Source organism: Austrofundulus limnaeus, unplaced genomic scaffold (genome assembly GCF_001266775.1).
Source record: "Austrofundulus limnaeus strain Quisiro unplaced genomic scaffold, Austrofundulus_limnaeus-1.0 Scaffold304, whole genome shotgun sequence".
NCBI classification, from domain to species: Eukaryota; Metazoa; Chordata; class Actinopteri; order Cyprinodontiformes; family Rivulidae; genus Austrofundulus; species Austrofundulus limnaeus.
The window spans coordinates 18,807-27,907 of record NW_013952706.1 but is presented as its reverse complement, the minus strand read 5'-3'; the positions used below and the strand labels follow the sequence as shown (position 1 = coordinate 27,907).

Below are 9,101 nucleotides of genomic sequence, written 5' to 3'. Positions count from 1 at the left end.
TATATACACATACTGTATATTTATATATATATACACACATATACATATATACACATATATTTACATATGCATATACACATAAATTTACATATGTGTGTGTGTGTGTGTTTATTTTTCAAAGCTTTTTTAAAGAAACAGATCATGTGATTTAAAAGAAAATAGAAAGTTGTGTGAAAATTCTGACGTTTTTAAAGACTAAATTGAAGAAAATTAATACAGATAAATAACACGATCACAAAATAAGAAACTCCAGCAGAAGAAGCACCTTTCCAAGTTAAAGTTTTCTCATTATGAAACTATTATTTCTATAAACACACACAGGAGGTCTCACTGTAATAAACTGTTTGCGTCTCTCTGGTGCATTTCTGCCTAAAACATGTTTGTTCTTCATTCAGTGAAGTTATGTTTAGCTGTTTCATTTAGTTATTTACTTTATTATTTAGTTAGTTACATACAGTGAAGTTTATTCAGTGAAGTTAGGCTCCCTTTGGTAGTTGTGGATATGTATACTGCAGTAATACAATATTAAATGTAAATTATGTGAGGTGTCTTATTGTAAAGTGGTACCCATATGGTTTTATAGAAAGTGTGTAAAGTATTCAGAAATTTTACTCAAGTAAGTGTAGTGATACTTCCTACTTGATTAATATTTCTCAAGTAAAGCAAACAGCAAGGTGTAGTAAAACTCCTAAAAGTACTTTTTTTTTCCATAAAGTTACTCAAGTAAATGTAACTACTACCCTGTCTGTTGCAGTTCCAGTAAAAACAAATTAATAATCTTTAATGTTCAGGCAGTTTGTTGACGGCTCAGAGAGACAAAGATCCCTGCAGTCTGTCTGAATCTTACTTCCAAACGAGCGGATGGAGTTTAAACCCAGAGCCTGCTTGATGTCCTCCCTGGTCACTCTGCAGTATTCACATGCAGGTCGTCCCTGCACACAAGAAAATCCTTTTGGAGCCAAATTTCATCTTAACTGCATTTTTCCCCCCACTGTGATCAGATGTTACAGATGTTTACATGCATGAAGTTTCACAGACAAAAATAAGGCTCAGATTTGTGGTTAGGATGCTGTTTGATCCAGAAATGTGGCTGATTTAAAATGAAAAAGCATTCGACTCTGGCCGAGCTTAAAAAAAAATCTGAAATATCATCTACTGGCACTTCTCTTCCTCCCTGCAGATTTTCCATTTTAAATCAAATATCAAGCCCCTGGACTTTTGAACTTTTGCTTTGTCACTTTTCATTTATACAACTATAAGAACAGAACAATCAGATCTGTCACAACTAAACATTTTGCAGCTGCGCTTTGATGATTCATCTTTAAAAAAAACAAATAAAAATTCTGAAATTTACATACCCAAAACTGATTTAAATCTTGTTTTTTCCATCATTTTCCATTTTAGTCAGATAAATTCTGGCAGAGAAACATTTTTTTCCAACAATAAAATTTGATTTATGAATATACGCAGGTTTACTGAAAACCTTTAACAGCTGGAAACTTTAACTGTCACCACATCTGTAATATAAGACAAAGTTTCATGTCGTAATGATCGAAACCTCCACTGAAATGTCATTTAAAATGTCATTTTTTAAAATGTGGAGTCATTATTTTATACTGGTTTCTTTAGGGTATTTTTCTGTGTCGCTCTGTGGGGTTCAGCTGAGTCGTATAAAAAAATTTAGGCCATTTTCCAGTTTTATTGGAAAGCAGCTCTTTGAAATTTATTCCACAAAAACTTTGATTTGAATCAAATGTGGGGCGAATTCAGCACTGAGGGTTCATTAAATAACAAAGTATATTTGAGTAAAAATAGAAAAACACCAGTTTTGAATGAGAGTTTATATCTAAATATGGTTTATCACCAGAATCAGGATTAAAAACGTTCCACTTTTTATGTCCTGATGCATCTCAGTAATCCAGGTAAAAAATCAAAAAGAAAAAACTGTATAGGTCTTCTGGACGGGTTCTTCTCTAATGAAACATTTCGTCTCTCCTCCAAGAGACTTCTTCAGTCTGAGAGTTTCAGGCAAAATTCAGGCTTTTAAGCACTGCCTCCATGTGACTGATACATCACATGGCTATCGTTGACACCTAATTAACACCTATTGTTAACAGGGGTGGAGTGATACTGGCAATAGCAGCACTGTAGGAGGGGGACAACTGAAAACGGAGGCCTCTGCCTCTGTTTAATGATGGACGGTCTTTCTTCACAAAAATGTCTTCTTTTACTCCTCTCTCAAACCAACGTTCCTCTCTATCAAGAATGAGAACATCCTCATCTCTGAACGCGTTTGTGTGTTGCGGGTGTTTCGGAGAAACTGAGACGTTTATTTTCTAAACATGATGTCCCAGTAGCTTTCAAACCCCAAAACACATTACGGCAAAGGCTGGTTCACCCCAAAGATCCGGTGCCCCGGCACAAACAGAGCAATGTTGTATATGCTGTTAAGTGCCAGGAGGACCAGTTATACATCGGGGAAACAAAGCAGCCACTGTTCAAAAGAATGTCCCAACACAGACGAGCTACATCTAATGGCCAGAACTCTGCAGTTTTCACTCATTTACAGGCCAGCGGTCACTCTTTCAGAGATGAGGATGTTCTCATTCTTGATAGAGAGGAACGTTGGTTTGAGAGAGGAGTAAAAGAAGKCATTTTTGTGAAGAAAGACCGTCCATCATTAAGCAGAGGTGGAGGCTTCCGTTTTCAGCTGTCCCCCTCCTACAGTGCTGCTATTGCCAGTATCACTCCACCCCCTGTTAACAATAGGTGTTAATTAGGTGTCAACGATAGACATGTGATGTGAGTATCAGTCACCTGGAGGCAGGGCTTAAAAGCCTGAATTTAGCCTGAAACTCTCAGACTGAAGAAGTCTCTTGGAGGAGAGACGAAACGTTTCATTAGAGAAGAACCCGTCCAGAAGACCTATACTATTTTTTCTTTTTTGTTCCACTTTTTAGTTTTAATAAGGGCAAAATGGATTTTTGTGACCTATTTTTTTTTTGCCAGACTTGTATAAAAATTCAACAAGACTTTAAATATGTAGACCAACACCGAGTTACATAAAAACATAATTTGTCCGTTTTGAGCAACAGTTCTCACTACGTAAGCCTGGATCTGTGCAAAACTTTCTATAAAATGTTTTTTCTACGATCGATGCTCGTTCATCCAGCTGTGCCTCTGTGTAACAGTTTGAGTTTATTTATTTATTTAATTATTGACACCTGGACAGACTTTTAGTTTTCTCAAAAGGTTAGAGGAGAAAACCTCACATTCTCAGACCTCATCTTCACATATCGTTTTTAAAACTTTAAAGCAACTTTAACAATATAAAGACCATAATTATTTCATCCAATGCTTTAAACTGTCTTCAGTTTAGAGGGCAAAAGCAAATAATGAGTATTTTATACCTCTTGCTGCCTCATTCTTTTAATACAGAATAAAAGGTTTAAAAAGTAAAATATTTAGCCCTAAGATTGATGAATTCGCCTGTTTTCAGTTTGTAGATGAGAACTCAAAGCTTGACATGTTAGGATGAAACAAAAGAGGACATAATGGTCAAAGTGTCACATTTTAAATGGGGAAAACCCTCTGCCAGTGTTTGCAAATGATTTTTAGAAAATCTAATTTCTATTGTTTGGAAAATATATTTCTTATCATCCACATCCAGTTCTAACAAATCCAAAAAAATATAAACAATACGAAGTTCAGACTATTTTAACAGGACAAATTTGACTACTTATTCCAGATGTTAGTCCTAAATGTTTGATACATTATTCCAGGGTTTATGAGAGTCTGAGAAGTTGAAAATCTTCTGCACAGACGTCGTAGCGTCTGTCAGAAATGAATGCCAAATCGTGTGTACGTGAAATTTACACAGAATTGTTCACACCAGGAGGACCATCAGACTTGGTTGCAGAACAATGACTGCTCCCTCACTTGGAACTTCAAGCTGTATTGAACTGGAAAGGTACGCGTCTAAGGACGGACAGGATTTTAACTAGCTCTACGAATCATACGTGGCTGAAATGACATGGAAAAAAAAGTCAGTCCTTCTAGTAATAGTGGTAAATATTCTTACTGTTACAGGTAACATCTTGCTTACAGGAGGAAAACCTTCATTTAGAGGAGCACCTACCTGACGGATACATTCCAGACTGCAGTCCTGAGGGGCCACAGCTGCAGCGTCCGGCCGAGCGAGAGCCCAAAGCTGGAACAAAACTACAACTGCCCTCCACATGCTGCCGCTGCCAGCATGACGTTTCCCCAAGACAACTGACAACAAGATTGTTTTTAACTGTGTGCAAAAGTACAAAAAAAAAAAAAACTGGGAGGAGGGACACGCAAGGGAGTGGTGTCCCGGGGCCACAGACAGAGACGAGCAGCTTGAGAGTTTCTCCTCAGCGTGTTCTGACACTTACACTGCCAGAAGATTTTATCCTGCAGGATCGAACGGTTTAACCAGAAACCCTAAACTCACCGTAAACACTTTGAGAAACAAAAACCAATTAGTCACAGTCGTGTTTATTAAGTACAGACGATACAACACTTTTTTTTCTTAGTATTTCTGAGTTATTTACTTACAGAGTATTGGGCCACACAACAAGATTTTCTTTTTTTTCAATTACGAGATTAAAGTTATAATATTATGGGATTAAAGTCGTATCAATATGAGATTAAAGTTGTAATATTACAAGAAAAAAAGTCATAATATTATGATAAAGACATAAAATCCATTTTCCGGTCCTGATTTTTTGCTCATTTTCTCCAACATTCCTTATTTTAATGCAGTAGTAACACAGCTTTTTCATGTAAAGGTTATGTCTTTTTTCTCGTAATGTTACAGCTTTATTTTGCGTAATGTTACACCATTATTCTCATAATATTATGACTTTTTTTCTCGCAATATTACGACTGTAATGTCATAGTATTATGACGTTATTTCTCATAAAGTTGCGACTTTATTCTCATAATATTATGACTAATGTTGTAATATTACGACTTTTTCCTCATAATATTATGACTATTTCTCATTAAGTTATGATTTTATTCTCATAATATTATGACTTTAATGTCGTAATATTACGACTTTATTTCTTGTAATATTACGAATTTTTTCCCACATTTACGACTTTATTTCTTGTAATATTACGACTTTTTTCCCATAATGTTATGACTTTTTTCTCATAATATTATGACTTTTTTCTTGCAATGTTACAACTTTTTTCTCATAATGTTACGACTTTTTTCTCGTAATTAAAAAAATAAAAAAACTTGTTGTGTGGCCCTTATACTCTGTCGTATTTACTGACACAATAATTTGTGGTTATTTACAGCAGAGTACTAAATTACAAAAGAAAAACAGCTCAGATTATGAAACTATGAATGAGAGGGAAAGAACAAAAGATTTCCATGAGGACTCCAGAGCTCGATTCTGACGATCATCGAATCTGAAAAGGAAAAAAAATCAAAGTCACAAGCTCTACTTTTATTACGATTAAGAAGTCATCTGTTCCGCACTTTTTATTGACGAGGTCGTTTCATTTTTGGGCGCTTTCTGATGTTTTTATAGCCTCTTGTTTCAATTAATACGACACATTCTTCAGAGCTGGATTCAAAAAAAATATTCATCTGTCATGGATTTAATCAGCAAATTACGGTCCACTTTCTCCACTGAGAGCCATCTGGTCCAGCTGGTCTATAAAATCTGCTCCCCGCTGTTGTGCCGGGGTAAACACACCCAGCTAGTTCAGCAGGTGTGGCTCTGCACAGGTTTTGTGTCGGCGCTCATCAGAGGGCAGGTGTCACATTAAAACACTGCGAAATGTGATAGAAAGAAATAGTTCCTCGTATTAAGCTTCAGTTCTTATTGGAGAAGACGCTTCTTAAAACTGCATGGAAAACTAAATTTTAAGCATCAGGGCTGCTGATCACTAATGTGCCTCTTTTTTGTTTTGTTTGTTTGTTTTCAGTATGTGGTAAAAGTTTGGCACTAAATCCAAGTCAAAAAAAAAAGGAAAAAAATAGTATAGGTCTTCTGGACGGGTTCTTCTCTAATGAAACGTTTCGTCTCTCCTCCAAGAGACTTCTTCGGTCTGAGAGTTTCAGGCTAAATTCAGGCTTTTAAGCCCTGCCTCCATGTGACTGATATTCACATCACATGGCTATCGTTGACACCTAATTAACACCTATTGTTAACAGGGGGTGGAGTGATACTGGCAATAGCAGCACTGTAGGAGGGGGACAACTGAAAACGGAGGCCTCCACCTCTGTTTAATGATGGACGGTCTTTCTTCACAAAAATGGCTTCTTTTACTCCTCTCTCAAACCAACGTTCCTCTCTATCAAGAATGAGAACATCCTCATCTCTGAAAGAGTGACCGCTGGCCTGTAAATGAGTGAAAACTGCAGCGTTCTGGCCATTAGATGTAGCTCGTCTGTGTTGGGACATTCTTTTGAACAGTGGCTGCTTTGTTTCCCTGATGTATAACTGGTCGCAGTCCTCCTGGTACTTAACAGCATATACAACATTGCTGTTGAATGGCAATGATGAGAGAGGAGTAAAAGAAGCCATTTTTGTGAAGAAAGACCGTCCATCATTAAACAGAGGTGGAGGCCTCCGTTTTCAGTTATCCCCCTCCTACAGTGCTGCTATTGCCAGTTTCATTCCACCCTCTGTTAACAATAGGTGTTAATTAAGTGTCAACGATAACCATGTGATGTATCAGTCACATGGAGGCAGMGCTTAAAAGCCTGAATTTTGCCTGAAACTCTCAGACTGAAGAAGTCTCTTGGAGGAGAGACGAAACGTTTCATTAGAGAAGAACCCGTCCAGAGGACCTATACTATTTTTTTCTTTTTGATTTTTTACCTGGATTACTGAGACGCATCAGGACATTTTTAAATTCAAGTCGTTCTATTGGAAGTAAAGTAATCTTTGCAAGAGCCTGGGGAAACTGAGGTTAAACTAATAAGTTCAAGTCACTACAGTGAGTCTGCAGAAAAGTGTGCCAGCCCCAGCATCTTACAAAAAGAGCAAACCTGCTTGTAGACGTGCAATAATACACGTCCCGTTTCTTCCAAAGTTCATTAAAAGAACAAAGAAAGTTGTCTGATCTCTCGCAGCGTGCCTCTGCAAGTCAAATTTAGCATTTTCCGCCTTCAAGGACGAGACGTTCATGCCAGACGTCGAGCTGTTTATCTGGCTGCGAGACTGATCGTGCTCCTGAAAGCCTGGCACGCAGACGTTTGGAACCAGAACAAAGGTTATTACTGTTGGCTTTTTACCCCCAATCGGAGCCATTTGGAACAGGTGCACGAGAAGAATAAGTCTCACTTTGGAAGCGATGCCCCTGTTACCATCAAACAAATATTTCCAGCAACAACAAGCGAATTATAAATCCTCCGAATGGAGAAACTTCCCCTGAATTTAAAGGTTTTAAGATTGAAAATAAAACGACTTTCTTTGTAATATTTTACAAACGATTGTTTCTTTCAGATGGAAGTGAGCAACATAAACTGTGTCTCACCGTATATTTGTCCCATTTCTTCTCGGGGTCGTACGGCTCCCAGCGACTCGCAGGAAAAATGTGTTTGTTCTTCTCGTACCAGCTCCTCAGCACCACTTTACCTGCATGAGACTTTAGACATAAAATACAACAGTGTAAGAAATAAAACTGAACACAATTGGGTTATAGATGTGCGTCCAGTAATTACATCTGAGGTGTCACAATCCAGTGGTTGGAGATGAGTTTGGGTCACATTCCACACGATTTAATCAAACAGGGTTTCTACGAGTTTTGAGTAAACTTAGGACTGTTTAAAGCAGGAGTTCTCAAACGTTTTGGGTCTGGGGACCCTTTACAAGGGCAAAAAAATTCCAGGGACCCCCCTCATAAATCCCATGCTGTTTTAAAAGATAATTTAATGTCATTTCAACCCTTAAACGCCATGGGAATATATATATATTTTAGTTTCTGTTTGCTTTATTAGTTCATTGTGCCCCATGTGTTTTTAGAAATAAAAAACAAATTAACAATTTAGTGAAACTGCTTTGTTAGGATCCGAGCACACACTTGTTTAAAGACTTGGATAAACTTTTTTTTACTTATTTTAGAGCTGTTTTTCCTTTTTTTTTTTTTACTTGTAAGGCTCTATGTGCCGATACCAAAACTGTTTTTTTAACTGGACCACCCATTAAGGATTTAGAGGTCATCAAAGGTGGAAAATTAGGAAGCTAGTTCTGCATTACTTCCATAACACCATAAAAAAAATAAAAATCACGGAGCCCTGTAGACATAAAGTGCGTCACAATTTCGCAACAATTTTCAAAATAAAGCAGAAAACAAAGTAGATACAACATTTTGATAGATTTATAAATGATAAGGGGGGTCTAAAACGAGTGACTGATGATCACAAAAAGCTGACCAATGCACTGCTGGGGTCGGACGAAGCATTAATCCAAGTGCCTAACTTGTTCTAATCTGCTCTTATTTTGAAAATCCTCACCTCATCTTTCTCCACGGTGGCGTCGTTCACCAGTCGGATGTCGTCGTGGACGTCGAAGCTGAACAAAGGACCTGTGGAGAAAAAATTATCATTTACTAAACACAAAAAAAGAAATGATTGATGTTATAAAAAAATAATCTCTCATTAAAACAAGGCTATAAAAACATGATTCCTTTTAGCAAAATTTTTGGTTCATGAGATTTTATTTCTTTTTTGATTGATTTTAATGAATTAATTTTAATCTGATTTCATTGTGATTGCTTGCCCAGTTTCTAGTCCTTTGAGATCACAAGATGAAAAAGGTCACTATAAATAAAACATATTATTTTATTACCCTGAGTGTTTTGGGATAATCCAGTTTTTGAGATTTATTTGCAAAAAAATGAGCTGTTTTGACTTAAATTCTAAACGAGAATGATAAAAATTTAATTCAAAACAGCCCAGAAGAACATCCAGTTCAACAAGAAAATTCCTCTCACAGTTCTCATATAAGCAAAAACTTTCCAAATTGTTAAGATGTAAGCAGTAAAGTGGGTTTGCAAGAATTCGGCTAATATGAAAAAATATCCTTTTAAAGCCACAAAAAAATAAAT

At 36.8% G+C, this 9,101-nt stretch overlaps 2 protein-coding genes across 2 annotated transcripts in view; both read right to left on the bottom strand.

The window, feature by feature from the left end:
• Positions 1–5,032, bottom strand: part of si:ch211-207e14.4 (interleukin-17 receptor D) — a gene marked incomplete in the record, with an annotated part of 16,041 nt that extends 11,009 nt beyond the window's left edge. Inside the window, 1 exon segment of the mRNA XM_014021754.1 lies at positions 4,139–5,032. Coding sequence (XP_013877208.1) covers positions 4,139–4,240 — 102 coding nt within the window.
• A 180-nt stretch (positions 5,033–5,212) lies between these two features.
• Positions 5,213–9,101, bottom strand: part of fam50a (family with sequence similarity 50 member A) — a gene marked incomplete in the record, with an annotated part of 11,125 nt that continues 7,236 nt past the window's right edge. Inside the window, 3 exon segments of the mRNA XM_014021751.1 lie at positions 5,213–5,450; positions 7,530–7,640; positions 8,509–8,579. Of these exon segments, the coding sequence (XP_013877205.1) occupies positions 5,442–5,450; positions 7,530–7,640; positions 8,509–8,579 (191 nt within the window).